Here is a 22,696-nt window from a genome sequence, read left to right on the forward strand (position 1 = left end):
GAATGACATGTCATGTTGGTGAACAAAACGAAAACAACAATAACAAAACTGTAACAGGCAGCGGGAAATCAGCTAGTGCTACACTGCCCTGACCAACCTGTATCGTCTCAGGACAAATGTCTCTAATTCAACAGACTAGACGGCATTTTAACACTGTCCAATATTTTACACTTAACTCTATAACTCTGAGAGGGTCTGAGTCTATACAGTATAATATTCTTAAACCTGCTAAGGCCAGATGCCCCTGACCTCATTTCTCGTCTGCCTGCAAAGCTCTTCCTTAGAAAAGAGCAAAGATTAGGCTGAGTTGCTTAGCCAGCTCCCTTACCTATTCCAAACTAAATCCTAAATCCTAGTGTGCCAAAATAATAATTAAAATGCTTGAAAAAGAGGGCAGTTAACCCTTGTGTAAGAAACATAATTCTGAAATATTTTATAAATATTTAATGATCTAAAGGCTCATTCCACAAATGAACAAAGATATCTTGAATTTATATTATACTCTTATGCCTCAAAAAAAATATTCTAATAAAAGTCGAATTCACATTAGTGTTATGAATCTTCAAGTTTGTATATAGCTTTTGGTTAAAGCATTCAACTGTTTCAGAAAACCAAGTGTTTATTATATAAAGTCATCATATTTCCTCAGGTCATTTGCAAAGCCGATGGTTAGGTTTGAGCTCAAAACATGGTTAGGTTTGAGCTCAGGAATTTTAAGGTACTACTTTTACCATAATAGTATAGGGATGAAAAACCAGACGGGAGCCCCTCGAATATCACAGAATAGGAATTTCATAAGGACAGTATTACTTTGAGTCAAGCATCAACTCTCTCTAATGATAAGAAAGGTGGAAATAAAGCCTGTGCCTTCTCAATGAATACAACTGCTACTAAACATACATAAATATTAATTTTACTTATACAATGAAACAGTTTGGTCGCTAGCTTACGTCTCCCAATTAAGATGTACAAACTCTGATATGCCCTTGTACAGTTTTAGAATAATATAGGTAACTTTTTTCATCTTGAAAATAAAACTGATTTTATTATTTAATTACTGACTAATTCTGTGGCTAACAAGTGGAGATTTCTTAGTTTTCCCAGCAAGGCAGTAATACTATGAACTATAGCAATAAAAATAAAATTACACACTTCAAAAGCAACCTATGTTCTTAGAATAAATAAGAGAGTACTTAGCCTCTTTCATATATAAATATACCTTTGGAATCACGTCTAAATCATTAAAAGGAGTCTTTTGCTATCATTAAAGATAATCAATGATGATTTAGTAACCAAAGTTTGGGGAAGCAAGTCTTTAATGAAAGAAAATAGAAGCGACATGAGTTTCAGATATATACATATACATACTTCTATGTATATATTTATAACTATATGTAATCTGAAACAGTTATTCTGGCCATGGGAAGTCAAGCACTTTACAGTTATCCCCAGTTGTATGCATATTTTGGCTAAAGACAGAGCAGCCTTCTGTAGTACTATGAAACAGCTAATAATGAGAAAAACAATTACCTAGTGATAACAAGCAAAGTCCCAATATAATTTCTTTGCTGGTCATTACTCCACTAATCAGCCTGTGTAAGACACTATTGTCACTGACAAAGGTGATCAGGGCCTCTGCAAACTTGGCATAGCAGGAAATGTTCACAGGAGCACAGCGATGGAAGAATGGAATAGGTGCACTGGTGACACAAGAAAAAAAAATCAGAAAAAAAATTACTCCTACTTAATATAAATGCCACATCAAACACACAAATGAAAGGTGAATATGGCTGCAATACACTCCACCCTCCTCCTCGTGGGAGCTAAGTGCTGTGCACTATGAAGATGACCGCTATGCGTACGGATGCCAATCTTACCAGAGCTTATCAAAGAGGGTGGAGTGTATACTCCAACGAAGACATTCCCCCACCCCTGAGGACAAATACACACATACACATACGCATGGAGAACTACCAGAAGCAAAACCAAGCATGCGAGACTCCTCCGCTCTGCACATCTACCAGAGGCAGACGGCAAAGCTTACAAGCATGCACTTCCTTGAATGGAAAAGGAACTTTTGCCAAAAGCAACTGAAAAGGAGACATACACTCATGCTTTTATGTGAAATGGACCACCATTAATAGAATGTTTCCTCTTTCAAAACATCATAGGAAACCTCATATTAATAAAGGTGTTTAGGGCACAAGCTTATATACCCTCATATAAACAAAAGCATGCCAAGACATTAACGGACAGTAACTTAAAACAGCCATGAGAACTAATCTACAGAAATGTTTATAATACAGAAACACAAGAGGAAATCACATATAATATAATGGTGGTATCTCTGCATCAAGGATTACACACAAATATGGGAACAAACACAATAAAAAGTGAAAACTACACAACTTATTAGGGGCATGGAATTCTGCACTGTTTTCTTTCCCTTTTTAGTGCTTGGAATTGAACCCAGGGCCTCAGGCATGCTGGACAATTGCGCTACTACCCAACTATATTCCGGAAAACTACTTTATTTGCATATGTGGCACGTGTGATATATAGAATAGGCATATATCGTAAACAATGAGTATATGTGTCTAGAAAAAGGGAACACAGCCAACGATTTAATCACTTAATCCAAGCTTCCATGACTACAGCTGTGATTGGTGAGAGAAGATAGGTGTGTATTAGCCATGACTTGAAGCTGGCTTGTAATAACATGGATCTTCTTCAACTCCTGAGAGGATAATACGTATGCACATCTAACCGATGACAACACTGTGAACCAGGGAACATCAGGATTCCAGGAGACCCCATACATATAAATACATATGTCTACGTACACATGGGTGAATTGAGTTAAAATTTGGCCATGGTAACACAAACCTCACACCACTAGAACTGATTATCAGATGGGGGCAGGTCTCATAACATTCTAGTCTGGACTAAAGTACTGTAAATTTGTTCTCCTTCTTAAATATTAGTCTACTTGATAGGTAAGATTACACAGCTGGGATTAAACTAGTCTTAGGAAAACAATAACTGGCCAAAAGCAAAACACTGCCTTTGTTTCCTTCCTCAAAATTTTATTTTCTTTTGAAATCAGAAGGAGTGTGGACTGTAAATGTTGGTAAATGGACACTAATGGCAAGAAGCAACAGCATCCATACTGCTAAACTCTATGAAACAAAGTAACTTTAAAGATGAAGCCTTACCTTAGTTACATTTCAGTAAACTGTATCCAAAAATATGATGTAACAATATAACAGGGATAGCCATCTTTTAAAACACCATCTCTATGTAGCTGTGTTGTATATTCTTCTAAAATGGCATTAAATGAGTACTCTAGAATCAATGCCAAAGACCTAATGCTTTTTTTTTAATTGTAGGAGGTTCCAACATTCTGAGCAATTGTTTCTTGAACAAACATTGTGTCATTAAAGATGAAAAAATGTATCAAATTACACAATACTTTTAAATGAAATGGATCTAGCTAGAGACATTACAAGAATTTAAATGGATTAGCTATAAATCTCAAAGTCAAAGGAGGCTGATTGGGGCAGATGTCTTTAACCATTTGGTTATAACTGACAGGTTTTTTTTTCCTGATGTCTAGAGAGATGCTGTTTTAGTACCTCTGTCTAAGCATACTTCCAATTATATATGTAAACAAACTCAAGGCTGGCTCCACATCTTTAAAACCCAAAAGCTCTGTACTGTCGTCTACCCTCTGTGTATACTGGCCTGCTACCTCTAACTTAGCTTCAGCTGAACTCATTTGCCCCCACCTTTACCCTCAAAGGGACACACCTTAAGGTCCTCTTTCTTATTGATAGTGTCCACTCGTTTTCTTAGCCCTGCTTACTGATTTTTCCTATCAGATATGAAAGCCCCAATTCCCTGGCACTGCAGTTGTAAGCCACTGTCTTTCCGAGTTCTGTTCCATTTGCTGGAACGGTAGCACAGTTCAGGAAGTCACTTCAGATCATCAGCATCACTGCTGTCATCCAAGAGCTCGTCCATAAGACCTGATCCTGACTCCCAGGAGCCCCACAGATGATGTGGTCCATGTTTGCTTCCTTGTGAAGGACTAAGAGATCATCTTGAAAAGGGAAAGACTGTGCTTTGAAAATCCCAATCCTAGGGCTGGAAAAATGGCTCAGAGGTTAAGAGTACTGACTGCTCTTCCAGAGGTCCTGAGTTCAATCCTCAGCATCCACATAGTGGCTCACAGCCATCTGTAATGAGATCTGGTGCCCTCTTCTGGCCAGCAAGCATACAGACAGACAGAACACTGTATATATAATAAATACATAAAAAAAAAAAAGAAAGAAAATCCCAATCCTTCTAGCTAGGAAGAATTGTCAGTGAGGTCTGCGTGGGACTTTCCCTTTCAAGGCACTTGGCCAACTCCAAAGAGTTCTTCTGGAGAAGCCCTCAAAGAACTGGAGCATAATAACAGTAACCTTTTACCCTACAATTTTCTGTATGTTAATTTAAAATACCCAGTATCTCTAAATTTAAAAGTATAAAAATACTAAAAACTGGTTAGTCACATTGTCTAGTTAATAGTAAAAAACATTTTTTAGCTAAAATAAAAAGATAAGGAGGAAAGAATGCATTGATACATTAAAAGTTAAATATTTAGTTGCAAAGTAAAAAGCACTAGAATCCCTTACCTACCTGCCTATCTGTCTGCTTGCCCTGCCCTGTCTGCCTTTTCCTTCCTGCCTTCCCCCGACTCCCTTCTTTCCTTCCTTCCTTACCTCTCCTCCCTTTCTCCTTTCCTAAGGAACTTGGGGCCATATGCTATGGACTTGACCACTAAACTACATTCCTGGCCTCTGCAATGATTTCATTGCTGTTGTTTGGTTTCTGATACACAGTCTCACTCTGCAGTTCAGGCTAGTCTCAAATTCACAGTCATCTTCCAGTCTCAGCTTCCCCAGTGCCTGGAATTATTTATAAGCTATTTATAAGTCACCATATCAGTTTTGAATTCTTCTCTCTTTTTTTTTTAAAAAAGGTTTAGTTTAAACTTTTTATTGATTAAATTTGTTCTTTGACAATGTCATCCTTGAATAAAATACATTCATTTTCCTCTTACAGAATTCTTTTGAGTACTTCTGATATCAAAATGCTTGTATTATATTTTACCATTTAACATAATGAATTCAAAATGGACCATCTCATTTCACATACTTCTGAGAACATAGCATATGAGAACATGTCTGTGCTACTGTCTAGCCCATAATGAAGAGGGCACACATCAAGAATTTTCTTTACAGTAAGTTTGTCTTTTTTCAAAGCCACAGGCTAATGCGTCTTGAAGAGGCCACTGTGGCTCCAATATGCCCAGGCGCTTCACATTCCTGAAACATCAGTCAACAAGAACAAAATGTATCTGTGACAAGTCTTCTTAAGATTTAAAAACAAACTAGCCACTCAAAGGTAAAGCTTGACAAACTCACTGCTTACTTCCCCTTTGAGTCCAAACTGTCACAGTGAAGGTGCTCCCTGGGGCATGACAAACAGTTCTCAGTAGCCTAGGTTCATGTCCTCCATGAGAGAAGGCAAGGATCAGCTTCTCAGTAACTATTTTAGAACCCGAGCTAAAAACAAACAGCCACACATGATTTCTAGCTATCCTTTTGAGAAAAGAACGGCATTAAAGGATTCTGGAAAGATTTCCCCAGAGAATATAAAAAGCAGGAAATAAGTCAAAAATCTAGCAGTTATATAATGTACTCTTTGTGCACTTTGTTCTATTTTTCTCCCTTCTTTCACTTTTATATACTATAGAAACAACAACTGCCACAGAGATCCTATATGATCTAGACTCAAATTCTGACTCAGCAATTACTGTGTGGTCGTGGGTAATTTATGCGTTCTTCCATCTTCCATTTTCCCCATCTACAAATGAGGGGCAAAATCTGCACAGGTTTTTTGAGGGTTGGGTTATATAATATATGCGAGAAACAGGATGTTGGCCAGCACATCATAAGTGGTTCGTTGAGGGTTCGATGCTATAATACATTTGAGAGACCATATGTTGGTCAGCACACAGTAAGTTATTTGTAAAAATTAATTCATCTACCAATCTCCCACTTGAAAATATGAATAGGCAATACTTGTTCTTGATTATTAATTTCTCACCTCAGTATTACATTATTACTTGCCCAGCACCTAGCCACCTTTTGGGTATCAGGGGTTACCTGAATAAGGGAACAAGCTGAGAAACTGGGTTCTGTCACTGCTGTGTATGGAATAAATGCAAGCACATAGGGTGACTCTTCCCCATATCGCACTCCACTGGGCATCCCACCAATAGAGGCACAAATTTGGATACACTGTTGCCTTGTCTAGCCACTTGCTTTTAAAGCACCAAAGATCTTGGGTCATCTAACTTTTCATGTGCTCTTAGTGTTTTACTGCAAATGAGTTCATAGCTGCTTTTGCTAAGGCAGGGACAGGTCTCTGGGCACCCAGAAAGGTCTGGGCAAAGGGAAGGTTCTTGAAGTAGGGAGAGATAATACTTCCCAAGCTGGGAGACAAGAACAAAAATAGACACTTAATATCTATTATCTTAAGCCTTAAAACAATTTTGCAAATATTTCCATTTATTCACAGATCAACTAGATTCACATATTGGTTAAGAGACTTACCCCAGCTGATAAATAGAACAATAAATGGGACAAAGTCACTCAGACCTACACATTCTAGGGTTTTCTTACTAAATATCACTGAAAACAGTCCCTTTACTTTCACGTCTACAGATTTTCAATTTTGATTTGCTGAAGCAGCTTGACAAGACTGACAGAGCTGGAAATCGATCTGACTGACGTGTCCTTTCTCTATTTTCCAACAGAGTATTTCAAATTCAAGTCTAGAAGCCACAACTTGTTGGAACTCAAAGTTTATACTGCTCTGTCCTAGAAGGATGCTACGTTCCTGGGAGGGGTGAGGAGATGTAAAAGGAGGCTGGAGAGAAGGATCAGTAATTACGAGACTCTCCCTCTTTCCCATGAGCTCAGTGTCCCACACGCACATCAGTGCTCCAGTTCCAGGGTGTCCGACACGCTCTTCTGACTTCTGCAGACACGCATCTCAGTACTGTGGGACACACGTTTAATCCCAGCACTTATAAGGTAGAGGCAGGGGAATCTCTCTAGGTTCGAGGTCAGCTAGGTCTACATAGTGAGTTTCAAACTAGCCAGAGCTACATAGTGAGACTGTCTAAATTTTAAAATAGATAGTTAGACAGACACCGACAGACAGACAGACAGACAGACAGACAGACAGACAGACAACAAGGATCAGCAATTGCCCAAGATGGTAGGATCACAGGTTGTGGGGGGGAGAGAGGGTTGTGATATAAGCTACACCCCCACCCACAATTATGTAGGAGCAAAACAACTTCATTCATAATCCCGGGACTTTTCAATTGTTTTTAAAAATACATGTTTTAGCCTAGAGAGAATACGCAAATATATACATTGAAAACAAATTTTAGCAGTTAGGTAGATAAGTATATAATATTCTTTTTCTCTTCTCCAATGCGCTATAGAGCCATATCTCCAAGACAGGGTTGACTAAGTTGCCTAGGTTAGCCTCAAACCTGCTACTTAGCTCAGGTCTTCAATCTGCCATCCTCCTGCCTCATCCTCTTAAGTATCTGGGATTACAGGCCCATACCACCAGGCCCAGCTCTGCCTGGTTTTATAGGAATGAGTGGATTCAAAGCCTCTCCTTTGCCTCATTGCTGTGGCCGCCCTGACAGGCTCCCCTTCCCTTCCGTGAATGCCGTCCACTGAGTGGCTGGTTTAAGGCTGTAATGTTTAAATCCTTCCCAAGTTTCTCCTAAAACAGCCCCTTGACTCTGATGCCTACAGGCTTTAGATTTTGATTTTCAATAGCAACTTGACAAGGCTAAAGGAGCCAGAAATCAATCTGACTGCTGTGCCCTTTCCACTCTTTGCAAAAAACAAATTTAAAATTCAAGTTAATAAAGCACAAGCTACAGCCTACGTAATTCTAAAGTCAACACGATCTGTTTTCGTGTTCTCGGATCTCTAAGTTTTCACTTGATAGTCCAATGTAATATACTGAGTGACTTCTATTCAGTTTTCTAGAGGTTTCCTGTGTCACACTGTTAGAAAGATAAATCGATACTTCAAAGGGTATGCATGTCTAAACATATACACATCTAAACATATGCACACGTACATAATTTTGAATATACTCTACAATGCTTGAGTGTTTGTATCTTTAAAAAAAAAACAAACCTATGTATTGTGTTAATGTTTACTTTCCTTCTAAGTACCATGAGCCACTGCCAAAGAACATTTCTGCATCTTTGGTCTATTACATGCAGTTAGTATTTAATAATAAACGTTTGCTAAGTAAGATTTTGGATAAACCCTAGACAACAAAGAGGACCCTAAGAGAGACATACATGGATCTAATCTACATGGGCAGTAGAAAAAGACAAGATCTCCTGAGTAAATTGGGAGCATAGAACAGGGTAGAAGGGAAGAGAGAGGAAGGGAAGGGAGTGGAGAAAAATATATAGCTCAATAAAAAATAAATTAAAGATTTTGAATAAGACCTGGCAAATAACCTAACACTAAGAATACCTCTGAAGCATACATCCTGAACAACCTGTAGAGAATAAACATTCACGTGCTTTTAAAATTCAAACTAAATAAGAAATAATTTCAGTAAGTATTAATAGGATCAACTTCAGAACATCGACAATGACAGGGAGAATTGGTTTCTAAATTTGTTGCCGATTGACAATGATTCAGCAGTTTTATATACTTAAAAAGATTATGGAATAAAAATAAAAATATCAAAAAACCCCTGAAAGAAATTCAAAATATCTGAGAACAAGAGAAGTTGTTTATGAGTATATTTTTTAAAGATTAAAAAAAAAAAGTTGTCACATCTTTCCTACTTTTCGAATGTTGTAATCAAAGCAAGGGCCCTGGCAACAGGCATCATCAAATGACAGTTGTCTCAGAACAATGCAGTGTGGCTTTCCCTATGAAAACAAGGGCTAGAAGCTAAGAACTCTGCAGTTAGATTTACCTGGCTGGGACTGGTAGTTTGGGGCAATGCCCAGCAGATTTTGCAGTCAGAGTGTACTCAGAAGGCTTTATGCTGTAGTTACACAGTGCTGAGCCTGTTGGGAGAAAGTCATATGTTAGCTGGTGCAACAGTCTGAACAAAGTCTCTGCCATTTCTCCTTAGCTTTAGATGTCAATGCTAACATTCCCCATTTCAGTCATAAACACTGTAAAAACCATTTAATGTATACTATGAATCATTTTTGTAAACAGTTTTCTCTGAAATGACCAATAATTTAATGTATTTTAGGTACAAATTTTAATTACTAAAACCTTTACTGACTGTCATATCAGGTCCTGCGCCAGATGACAGAGACATACATATCAGTTACTGTAAGCCTAGAAAATGGGCATTAGGACACTCACCACTCACAAACTAGGAAATAAAGAGGCTAAAAACAGGCAATTGGTAGAAAGGTTGGGATTAGTTAGGCACCTGACTATCACCACAGAGTCTGCACTCCTCCACTGTAGGACGGCCTCTGATTCATGCATTTTCCACTACTGAAAACTGAATATTCTGCACGCAGGTGGGATATCATTTCCTTACTTAAAAGACACGAGCCATTTCCAACGATAAATCACTGAACAAACTGATAAATTGGTAAGTGATCTCCAGTTTCCAGACAGTACATAATAGCTCAAATTCAACTTTGGATCGGCTATAGCAAGAGCTTTCTGATTATATGACTTACACTTATCTAAATAATGCTGAAAATTCAGAATGACACAGTCCACTGAATTTAGTATGCACTAAGTTACTGAGCTGCAGGTTTTTTGATATAGGAAGGTCCGTTATACACCAACACTAGACGGCAGTGTGTGAGGAGCAGGCTGATGCTCTGGTTCTGCAGAGAACCTGCTGCATTATACACATAAATTATCCAATTAACTGATAGCCCTACCAGATTTCTAAGTTAGCAAAATATTCTATTATTAATACAAACAGGAAAGCTTTCACGTGTACAATGAATGATAATGAGAGCTTATACTACTACGGAAAAAGCTCAAAATGTGCTGTGAGGCCAGAGTGGCCACCTAAAGGCTGGGCTAATTTTGGAAAAGGCACTTGATCATATCTCAAGGAAATGGAGAGGATTATATAAAAATATATTCTGGTTTGTTAAGGACAAAATTGAGAGTGAGTTTATTTAACTTTTATCTTATTTCATAAATCAAACAAATTGTTGGAAATTTCCAGGAAGCAACATATTTCCAGAAGCAATGCTATCTGAAACCAGCAAACTATCTGGTAAGTGGTCAAATATGAGGGTCATCATAATACATTCACCAAAATATAAACAGTATATATTTCATGCAGAGATAATATAAGTAACTAGACAGTGCAAAACTGTTTCTAAAGATCCTTTAAAGTTACACGGCACATGGGTTAAGACATGCTGGGTGGTAAAATGCTCACCTTGCATATTTGAAACTCTAATTTTGATCTTGAATATTTGGGGGTGACAGGGAGTGTATAAAAAGGAATATTAAGTATATAACTCCCCTGAAAGTGTTGTCTGCCATGTCTTGAGCTAATGCCAGCAAGTTCTATTCACAGCAGCTTTGAAGGAAACACAACAACAGCCAAATACTTGAGATTGATCCTAAAATAGCTACAAGTCCTACTGAGAAATACTCATTTAAAAAAAAGCAGCTTTGCTAACACGTGCAGGGCACCCAAGTGTCTACGGACGTCCTGAGACCCTTTGTGCTGCTAAACCCTGCTTCCTCTGAATCCAATGAGCACAATCTCCGCCCTTCCCGTGCCCTCCTTCCCGGAGAGAGGGAGGTCACCAGGTGCAACAAGGCTCAATTTTATAGACACTTTCCCAGAAAAATGGTCAGTAAATGGAGAGCAGCTTTATCTCCAATCATCTGCTGGGACTTAGGCCAACGCTAAGCAGATCCTGTACTGAAAAAAGTCCTTCATAATATATTAGTAGCAACAATTAATCCTAAGAAACTGCCCACTGCCTCCTGCACAGAGCTGATAGGTGGGGAAGGCTCAAGTACAGGGAAAACCTAGCAATGCAAACATTTCACAGTTCTTTTTTTTCCACATTACTTATTCATGGATGCACTTTCAGTGGACATTTTAAAACGCAGCACCTGATTCTTATTTTTTTTTTTTTTTTTGTACAGCAGAATTATAAAAAACACCTACCATAAGAGGTTTACACCCAAGGAGTCAGACATACAGGGCTTTTTAAATGCAAAAACAGGTTTAAAAAAACCCACACATGAATAATGAAAAGTCAAAAACTAAAAACAACAGTTAATCTAAAGTGCACCAGAGGCAATCCATCCAACTCAGCCAGTGTTATTCAAAAGCTATCCAAATGACCGATTTTAGGAGCCCAACTAGGGCACACAAACATTTATCATGGTAAACGCCTACTATCATCCCCACCTCCGAGAATGTTTAACTTCTATGATATTTCAAATGTCTTAAAATATTCAATTATTTATTCTTTGGTTCATTTTGGTTATATCAATCCTATGAGGTGTGTTCTATTACTACACTCTAGAAGTTACAGATAAGCAGGACATTGGGGGCCAGTCACCCAGCCACAGCCAGCCAGGGAGTAAGAGGAAAGTAAGATTACACAAGTAAGAAAGATAAAAGCCCAGAGGGAAAAAGTAGATGGGTCAATTTAAGAAAAGCTGGCTGGAAACAAGTCAAGCTAAAGCTGGGCATTTATATGGAAGAATGAGACTCCATGTGTGATTTATTTGGGAGTTGTGTGGCGGGCCCCTCAAAGAGCCAAAAGAGTTAAAAACAAACAGCAGCAGCATGTTGGTTACAGAGAACTGTCCTACACAATGCGGGGTTTACCTGCAGCACCCTTGGTCTCTCTCTACAACAACCAGAAAGTGTCCAAACACTGCCAAACCGTGTCAGGCAGCACTGTTACGGTGGGAACAATGGTCCCAAGCCCCAAATCACCTGAATTAAAGATATAGCATAGAGGGAATAATTTGAGGGCTGGTATTTTTGCCTAAATTGTATTTTTTTCCATTGCAGCAATCTTCACAAGCATCAAAACATGAAAAACAGACCCCCTCAGAATGATTTAGAAATTGGTACTGAAGCAAAAAAAAATTTTATATGTGGATCTGTTTTCATTATAAAAAAAATCAAATTCTACTGCCTTCATTTTTCTAATTAGGAAAACACTGCATTTATATTCTGGCAAAATAAAAATCACTTTTCCAATTTCAGTCTCTAGTAATCCATGAAATGTGGGGACATATTTACAATTCCCAAGAAGCACCATCCCTAGAAATTAGCCATTGGTACCACCTTGTCAACCATGAGTGGCACATGATAGGTACTCAGTACATATCTGCTAAGTGACTTGCAGGTGATGTGAGGACGAGATGTCTGATCCTACTGGATTACAGTTTTCTTTAGTTGGGACTATAATGTGTATCTCTGGTGCATATTTGATGAATATTAATCATCTGAGTGAAAGAATTAGTTTAAATTTTATTATCAACTGTAAACATCCCTCCCCCCTTTCTAAAGGATCAAGCATCCTGGTGTCTGACTTGGAAGCAATTAAATAATTTGCAGATCACTGTGTTCATTCATACACATTATCAACTCCAACCTTCTGTATCCCAATAAAAAAACAATCTATACTGCGTGTGTGCTTTAGATGATGATGTTACTGGCTGGAGGGAGAGCACAATGTTCTGATGCTGACTGTAAACTTAACAGCCAATGACAATCAAAAGGCTTATTAGTATACATGAGCTGTAAATTTTATATAAATGTCATATAATTTGTTAAAGTCTTTAATGGCAAAACAATAATCCTTTTGAAAGCACCATTCAATGCTGCTGTCCTCAAAACCGTCTATGATCCAAACATCAGGTCATAAAACCCTCAGAATTATATGAAATATATATCAGGGAAGCACTTTTAAATTATAGTACTTTATATACTATAGTATATAGTTTTATAAATTTATAAATGAGATGCAAACAAGGAAAAAGAAAACCTCTGCCATAGTTTGCTATTATGTTAGGCAAGGCAGAACATATATTATAAAATAGAGTAATAAGAATGATAATAAATGTCCCTGGTGAAATATTTGCACCAACTGAGGATGTGTGGTCCACCTGTCACTTCTTTCTAGGCTGCTTGTTAAAATCGAGCTGGAAAACTATGCAAAGCATCCAGTACAGCAGAGTGAGGATCAATAACAATACATAGTGGGGTTCAATATGGAATGTTGGAGCAAAACACACAGCCTCAATCACTCACTCAGACCCTGATGCTGAGACTGAGTCATGCAGCTAGAGGTGGCAGGCCAGAACTGGGGGAGAGGAGAGGAAGGAGAAGGCATGAGTGAGCACTGTGGTCGTTCTTGTCTCCTGCCATGGTTTGTCTGAGGTCAGCTGAAAAATCTCATAGAAAACCAAAGCCAGCATCAGAAGGAAGTGCCATTCATTTCCCTCTATGATGTACCATTTTTTTGTGTGCTTACAAAAATCATACTAAGGACAGAAAGAAACCTGTTCATCAGAAATTAGAAGGAAGGGAAGCGGGGGTGAGATGGAATTCGTACCCTGCTGAAATAAGAACTCAGATGGGAGCTGTCGCCAGGCAGTTTCAATTTTCTCTGTAGGACACCAAGGTTGGAAAAGAGAAGGAACCAAGGGGGCTTAAGAGAAGAAAAGGGACAGATAATCACTTGGAGAGGGTGTAGAAGAGAGATAAATGAACAAAATGAATTATTTAGATGAATTTTTAAAAGAACTGATTTCACAGCAATTCTGGTTAGATGGGAGCTAAGCAATTTACCTGCTGGAGGCAACACACATGGATTCAGAATTGAGGATAAAGAACGGGGAGGATGAGAAATTATTAAGTGGCAACAGAGACGGATAGGGAAATCGAGCCCACGTTCTTTGAGAAAACATTATGGGTATCTACTGTGTGAGCTCAGGCACTGGAGTCTGGGTATTTAGAGATAAACACAGGACGATCTGCCCCCAGGAGATTCCCACAGAACAGGGCCCTGATAACAGACGGATAGAGGTTTGATGCGGAGCCCTTACAGTTGCTGGTAACTGAATTTTCTTAAAGGTCATTTTTAAATTGTTTTCTTTGCTAGCATCATGTATTTGTGATATTCGTGTCATATATGAATTATAAACCATAAGAAATTCACGTTTACATATTTATCACCCAATTCACATGTTAGGGAGTATACTTTACAGTTAACTCTAGATGTTCCTGCCCACTTTTAAACCTCGTTATAAACCAGTAGCACCTCCACCAAGCCAATCTAGTTCCAGACAAGTCTTCTAACCTCCTCTCCACTCTGGTCAGGCGCATTTAATAAAAGCTTCCCACAAATATCCAAGAAAACAACCCCTGTTTCTTGTCTAAAAGAACCAAAAATTTGACAGAATGCTTTATTTCCCTAATAAACGTGTTTCTTATAAACACTGCTTCAGGATCAAAGAGCTTCCTCTTGAAAAATTTCTAAAGAAAATAAAAGTTCACGTGAATACGTGATTTTTGGTTCTAGGAAGTAATTTCAAATGTTGTCATGGAACTCCAGTCATTGTACAGGATTTCTGTTACACTTTCATCCAGGGAAGAAACAGCAAACACAGTCACAGTGCTTACAGCCAGCACCTCCATCCATCCCTAGAACTCTTCTTGAAAAACTGTACCTCTTTAGGTGTTAAATAATAACCGCCTATTCTATCCCCATTACAGTCCTGCCATCTACCACTGTACTCCCTGGCCCAACCTTGACCCCTAGGAACTTCAACTATGTAGGTTTCCAACAGTATTTGTCATTCTGTGAAGGATTTATTTTTCTTAGCATGACATCCTCACTCCAACCATGGGCAACTGTAGTCTGGGACTGGATTTACTTCTTTCTTCAAGTCAAATAATTTCATCGCATGTGTATCAACACATTTTCTTTCTCCATTTGCTTTTTTTGAGACATGAGCCACCACGTTCAGGTTGCAAACTTTCTTAATCTATTAACCTGTCTATGGACATGCCGGCTGCTTCTGCCTCTTGACTAGTTAGTGATGCTGCAGTTAGCTTGGGTGTGTGGCTGTTTCTCAGATCCTCTTTTCAATTCTTTCAAATAAATACCCAGAAGTGACACGGCTGATTTGGGGACTCACCTATTTCCGTAACAGTCAAACTATTTTGTATTCCCATCAGCCGTGACAAGAGTTCTAATTTTTCTAAAATTCCATCGCATGGAGATTTTCTTTTTAATGGTATCTTATGGGCACAAACACTCACATCCCGTATGTTTAAAGGGAGTCCAACACCAGACTCTAACTCCGAGTGCCAGATAAGACACAGGGTTTCAGCACCTGATAGTAGTGCTCACTGAGGCCTCTGGGAACCGAAATGGCTATTATATGGTCTGAATATTACTCACTGCCCGGATAAAAGACTTGCAGATATTTTCTCCTGCTTCATGAGTCAATCCAACTCTACTGATTTTGTTCTTTCTTGCATAAAAGTTTGTAATTTGTTTATCCTTTTTATTTTTTTTATTTTCTCAGAGGCAAGGCTTTGCCATGTAGCTAGTTCTAGACCTGAAATGTGACCATCCTCCTACCTCAATGTCTTAAGTGCCGAGATTACAGGCACATGTCACCAGGCCTGTCTGTGTGACTCTCTCAGTTATGATATAATCCAATTCTACTTCCTTCTTGCTTCTGAAGTTTCTGGTGTTATTCAGTGCCATTCAAGAAAGTATTGTGAGCTTCAGTTCCATGAGGCCTTCACCTATGTTCTAATCTAAAAGTTTTGTTAACTAAGCTTTCTCATGGACTTGTAATTACTCTCTGCTAGAGATCTGAAGACTTCTCACTCACACCTGCCTCCTCTCTCAGAGAAAAGCTCCTCACTGAAAGTAGGAACCGAGGTCTATAAATGTGAGCACAAGGGGCCTTTACTTCCTAGCAGACACAACTGTGTATACAGGCACAGATACCAACACAAACAGACGTCACAAAGACCCAAGAGGAAGACAGGAGAACAACCTCGCTTGGTGATGGCAGTGATACTGGGGTTATACCTCATAGGGTCCAGTTTCATGCCACCAACCTGAAGAACAGTGTAAGGTCTTTTTGAGACATTCAAGAATTCTAACTCAGGGGTTGTTATTAAAGCTGGTATTTGGGTATCTACACCCAAAGTTTCCTCTCTTTGGGAATTTTAATACAGTTTTCACACTTGCCAATTAAAGTTACTGCTGTCCCCACCCTGTTACTGCTGTTGTGCTTTTGGATGCTGTTATTATTACCATTATTATGTGTTGTGAAACAGGATCCCACTATTTAGCTCATCCTGACCCCACTATTTAGCTCATTCTGACCTGTAACTCGCCATCCTCCTGCCTCTTCCTCTCAAGGGCTGGGATTATAGGCATACATCAACATGCCCATATTCTATATTATTCTTTATACAAACTGACCCCGAAACCTAAAGGTACTCACTAAAATATTTATTAACTAATACTTTTGAAACACAATGCTACAGACTCCACTGGAAGTTTCTTAAGTCAGATATGAACAGACCATAGTCAACATCACATTTACTCATAAGGATACCACCTACAAACAACACATGCCAGAGCAAGGCACAGGCCAATTCTCTTCAAGAGATCGCAAGAGCAGGCCACACAGACGACAAGAAATTAGCCTTCACTCGGCACTACCGGAGACAGCTCAGATTCAAGGCAGCGGCACTCATATCCAGTCTGGATGAGAGGACACAATGGAAGATGAAGATTGGACCACGGCTCTGAGTGTCATGTAAGACATACAGAGTTCTTAATCCTGGACCATTGATGAGTTCAGAGCCATGGATGAGTGCTAACTGAAAACTCTGAGAACAGATATGGTTGCTATACAGTAGTTGTATCTAAAGCAGTGGTTCTCAACCTGTGGGTTGGGACCCTTTTGACGCGGGTGTGTGTGTGTGTGTGTGTGTTTGTGTGTGTGTGAATGACCGTTTCACAGGGGTCACCCAAGACCATCAGAAAACAAAAACAATTAATTACATTACTATTCATAACAATAGCAAAATTACAGCTCTGAAGTAGCAGTGAAATTAATTTTATGGTTGGGGGTCACCACAACATGAGGAACTGTATCAAAGGGTCGCAGCATTAGGAAGGCTGAGAAGCACTGCTCTGAAGGAACTTGTGAAGAGACTGGCTGTGGGAAGAGTGGCACATTCCCCTATAGAACAATGGAAGGATGGCAGCTAATTCCAACTTCCAGCAACTTTCTTTGCCAGCTATACTTCTAAATATTTTTCATGTGCTGATTTATCATAAAATCCTAATTAGGTCCAGACACTGTCCTATATGACAGACGAGGGGCTGAGAGCTCAAACAATTTGTTCTGAGTCTCAAAGCCACTAAATTGGAAGAAGCAACAGTTGAATCCAAACAATTTACCTCAGAGCTTGCACTGCTGTTAATCAGTGAACTACCCAGCAACTGGGTCCATGTGTTAAGAAACCATACCTACCTAAAATGGGGTGTGCTAAGTGACAAGGCTGATGATTACAGCACGGGGCTTAGCCAGGCAAACGCGGGTTACTACATAGGCAGAGAAAATGAGTTCTTGAGAAGTACCTGGGTCCCTTCATTCAGTGTCCATGACACTTGGTATTCTTCACATATCCTCATGTTTATTTGTATGAGGACACATGGGCTCAGAAAGCTCCTCTATCGCTATTACCAAGCCAGTGACCAATTCTGAATGAGAATCCAGAATCACCGGCCCATGCCTTTTCTACTATCTACAGTAAGAGCACGAGGTGGTAGGTCAGGGACATCCCCCGTCTTCTTCCCCTTGGAGGCCCAACATCCTATCAGGAAGAATCTGAAGCCTAGGAATAGGCATGGTTATGACTCCAGGCATTCTTTCTAGTCAGCTACGCGTTATGCAGAGTGAACATTGAGTCAACAGTTGTTTCAGGGACCTAGCGCTAGCCTTGGATTTAGACAGGCAGGAAGGCCTGAAAAGCCCCACATACAAAATACAAACATGGAACTCAGGGAGGTTCAAAAACACGAACCAGAGGGGCCATGACTATGTGGTTCTCCATAGCATACTTAAAAATACTCTAAAGAGAACTGCAGGGCCTGGAAATGAGGGTCTCCAAAGAGCAGAGTTGACTGCAGCGAACTGGGTCTGCTGATATTCTCTGCTAATCCCCAGCTTTTAACCCCGAAGTTCCTCAAAACCATTCTCAGAAAAGGTCATGATGTAACATTAAATTTAAGAGCAGAACATAAAATTATACATACACCAGAAAAGGAACTGACGGCAGAAATTTGATTATAGTTCTTTCTGTAACTTTCACTATTTGCTTCTACACATGCTTATATTATACTGTTAACCACAGATTAAACATAGACTGAGGGGGGAGGAGAGAGGGGAGGCAGACTGAGAGATTTAAACAAGACTTGGAAGAGGGGAAAACCTGAACTTTACATAGCGTGTGCTAATGATTCCAAATAACTCTCTAGAGCACTTGGTCACCTGCACGATGGCATTCACCTGTCATTCCAGCGCTCAGATCATCAGTTCACACAACCAGCTCAGGAAAGGCCCAATTTCAAAAGAGCGAAACAAAAACCATCCAATGGGTTTGGCTATCCAAAACACCAATGTGTTTATTTAGAAAGTACAAATTTCCACATCACAAGGATCTACTCAAATTTCCTGGGAAACACCCCACCCTGAGAAAATTCTGCTTGTTTTCTCTTTCAGTAAAGGTGGGAGATGATCTACTTCTGTTTTGGTTTTGAGACAGGAGATCTCGCTATGCTGTCTAAGCTAGCCTTGCACTTAGGCTAAGCAGTCTTCCTGCCTCAGCCTTCTGTGTGGCTGGGATTACAGGCACACACTAGTGCAAAGCTAGTTTTAACAATCTCCCCAAGTGGATTCTAGTATTTTTAACTAGGAACTCTTAAATCAGTTCGCTTTTTTCTCTTCTGTTGTTTTACGACATATTTACTATAAGGACAAATGGATACTGAAATGCAAACATAGTGTTTAACACTGAGACAGATGACCAGAGCGCCATCTTGGACAGCCTAACATCTCACCATTGATCTCTGCAAACTTCTGGACGTCACTCAAGGTTTTCAACTCTTGTCTTGGACATGCTGCTACGCACAGCGCTACAGACTTGATCTTCCTGTTTATTAAGTCCAGATTGCATGGATCCAAAAAGAACACATACCTAAAGCATGGAGAAAAGAACCAAGATATTATTTTGCAAAACACATATGGTTTACTGCATACTCAGCTAAGCCCAAAGCAAAGGCTAGACTCCGCTGAGCTTTACAATCAGCGTTCCTCAAAAGGACCCATCAGTGAAAGCCTGGAAAACAACGACTTCTGATGCTAACAGAGAGAATGGAGTAATGGGAGGACTTTAATAGTTTTCATGAGTTCTTAGTTCCTAATATTTACATTTTATAATACGCAGATTTTATTGCTGGAAATCATTTCCTTGCTTTGTTAAATTTACACCAAACATGATTTGTGATTTAGCATATACTGCAGTTGCCATGGAAACTACAAACTGGTTGATGAATATAAAATAAAAATGTATATACTATTAATGACCATACACCAATATGAATAGAAAGTTGAATGAAAACTGGAAAAATATACAGCAAGGTAACAGCCACCTTCATATATGGGTAGTTTTTAATTTCCTTTCGTTTACTTTTTAGGATTCTCACTTTCTAAAAATAATGCAGATTACATTTTAATTGAAATATCCACAATAAATACTTTTTATTTAGAAAATCTCATAGCAGTTACACAAGAATAATACACACATCCTACATTATTGCTCTCTGTATTTTTTATATTACAGTTTTTAAAGGGGGACGCTTAGGTGGAAATCACAGAATTCAATAGATATTATCACCTATCCCAAAAAAGGGGATGCCTAAACATCCTCCAACAAGAATAAGAGAGTGTGTTGTTGCAGACCAAGGGATGGAGCATAACAAGGAGTGCCTTACTGAGCACGAAGTTAAAGAACGCCAGCCCTGGCACAGTTCTGTCTTGTCATCCTGTCCATCCGTGCCCCCTCCACCCCACCCCCATCCCAGTCCAGAGCAGACTTTTACAAAGTCAAGGGCCTTTCCCACAAACCAGTCAAATCTACATTACAAATACAACTAAATGTAAGAATTAGGTAATTGCTTTTCTCAGCCTTTGGCTGTAATCAGGTGAAGAAACAGGATTAAGCACAAAATTAAAAAGCAAAAAGAACAAAGCCAATGCACACATGAAATGGGTACTAGAAAAGAATACCATAAAAAAGGTGCAGAAGGCTCCAGAGGAGCCTTCACAGATGGAGTAATAACTGTGTAGCACGGGGCAGCCAGGAGACCATCCAGGAACCCAGCAGGAAGGGAAGGAAGCTACAATACAAATCAACACACTCTTAGAGATTCTAAAGTGGTTAATGTTCCCAAAAGAGAAAAGGAATGCAAAGAAGCCAGATGTGATTTGGAAGTAGGGTTTATGGACTGCTTCCATGGCCCAAAACAAGGAGGCAGTTAGTACAGGCAGGCACGGAGAAAACAGTTTCTGGGAACCCTTGGCAGAAACAAGCAGCCTCTCACTGTTTCCTCCATCTGGCCCATGCAGCTGACTCAGGGTGTCTGTTCCTAGGACCCCAGACAAAAAACTGCATGAAGCCAGATTCTGGGCAGGGGACCCTCGGGTCCTGGAAGAGGGATTATCAACTAGCATCGCCATTACCACCAATAACAAGAAGAATCTATGATAGCAACCATGAGTGGAGCTCATGTGCCAGACACTCTAGAAAGCTCTGTGTTCGGACACATGCGGTCCACACAATAGTGTGCTGTGTTCCTGAGAAGGCGGTGGAATGCGGGTGGGGGAGAGTAACCGAATACATAGTTCTTAATGATAAACAATGCCTTGAGAAGCATCCAGAGGACAGCAGAAAACAGGGAAAGAAAGCCAGAGGCTACTGGGCCTCGCAGCTGGGACTGGGCTAGATCAAGGACAACCTCCTGAGAATAGAAATTTGGTCTGGTTGGCCTGCTTCCTAGGACAATGCTAAATGCTAAAACTGCCCAGCCGGGCGGTGGTGGCGCACGCCTTTAATCCTGGCACTTGGGAGGCAGAGGCAGGTGGATCTCTGTGAGTTTGAGACCAGCCTGGTCTACAAGAGCTAGTTCCAGGACAGGCTCCAAAACCACAGAGAAACCCTGTCTCGAAAAACCAAAACAAAATAAAAAATAATAATAATTAAAAAAAAATTAAATAAAACTGCCCTGGCTGCACTTAGTTTAGACACTGAAACACCGCAGTAGTTTGTCCTTGTGAGTGGGTAGCCACCTCGTACTGTGCCTTGCTTACTCCAACCTGAGCTTGTGCTCTGGTTCTTTTTTTCCGAGAAGGCATTGAATCTTAAACCCACGCTCTCCTGCACTGGCCTCTCAAGCAGCTGAGATTCTAGGTCCTTCCCATCCTCTGCATCTAGGCCTCCCTTTAATAGGTCTCTGGCCTAACGTAAGGGAAACATTTTTCCTTCTTAGCTTCAGTTTCCTTATTTTTACAACTGCACACCATTTACTGCACAGCCTACTTTAAGGCCATCGATGGCACACGCTGAACAGACAGCGCGTGTGTGGTAGTTCTTAGCAGTGTCGCCAAGACAGCAGCCTGACTTTTACAAAGGCTGCGTGTGAGGGTAAGCCATTCGACTCCACTCGTTCTGGGAGGGGTGCAGAACAGGATGACAACACTAATACTTAGTTTCCAGGAGAGAAAAGCAAAGATACCACTGGGTCAAAAGCCTTGGTAAGAACTAAGCAGCCCCCGGAACAGGTAAAGTAAAACAAAATGGGTTAAGAAGGCAAGTGGAATTCTACGTCTACCAACCACTATCAAATTAATATCATTGATTATAGCCTAAGTATATGGTTTCAGAAAACGCATAACCCATTGAACCAAAATATAATTTTAAATGGCATCTTCAGAAATGTATGCTAATATACATGCTTAGTATATAAACCTTTCTGAGTTCCAACCTAAGAATTCTAATTATTAGATCTAATTCACACACACACTAACACTGTGAAGGGCGACTGACAGGCCCTAGGTTCTAACTGTGGTGTTGCCTTTTGGATGACGGAGGCTTCCTCTCCCTCTGACAGTGAAATAAACTATCCCTCCATTTACAGATAAGGCTAGCAGCAGCAGGCAGGACTGCAATGTCTCATTCTGTGTGGTTTTAGACACCTATGACGAACCAATGTGAGGAAATAGGAAAAGGGAATTTTCAGAAATAAACAATATATTAAGTTTTGAATAATCGTGATTATAGTTATTGGTATGATTACTCTATTTCATGGTTATTATCAACTTCTTACTGTGTCTGATTTATTAAACTTTATTATACGTATGTAATCATAGGATGAAGAAAAGAGGTACCCATAGAATTCAGTACAATCCAGAGCTGCAAACATCTGCATTGCGTACTGGAA

At 39.7% G+C, this 22,696-nt stretch overlaps 1 protein-coding gene across 3 annotated transcripts in view; it reads right to left on the reverse strand.

The window, feature by feature from the left end:
* The window catches only part of Slc44a1 (solute carrier family 44 member 1), a 148,535-nt gene that overhangs the window by 54,762 nt on the left and 71,077 nt on the right, over positions 1-22,696 (reverse strand). For all 3 annotated transcript variants that reach the window (XM_057790341.1, XM_057790340.1, XM_057790339.1), the window contains exons 4-6: positions 19,259-19,395; positions 9,091-9,184; positions 1,531-1,700 (exon numbers count right to left, since the gene is read on the reverse strand). In XM_057790341.1, the coding sequence (XP_057646324.1) occupies positions 1,531-1,700; positions 9,091-9,184; positions 19,259-19,395 (401 nt within the window). The remainder of the gene's footprint in view (positions 1-1,530; positions 1,701-9,090; positions 9,185-19,258; positions 19,396-22,696) is intronic.

This window comes from Chionomys nivalis, chromosome 16, assembly GCF_950005125.1.
Source record: "Chionomys nivalis chromosome 16, mChiNiv1.1, whole genome shotgun sequence".
Lineage (NCBI taxonomy): Eukaryota > Metazoa > Chordata > Mammalia > Rodentia > Cricetidae > Chionomys > Chionomys nivalis.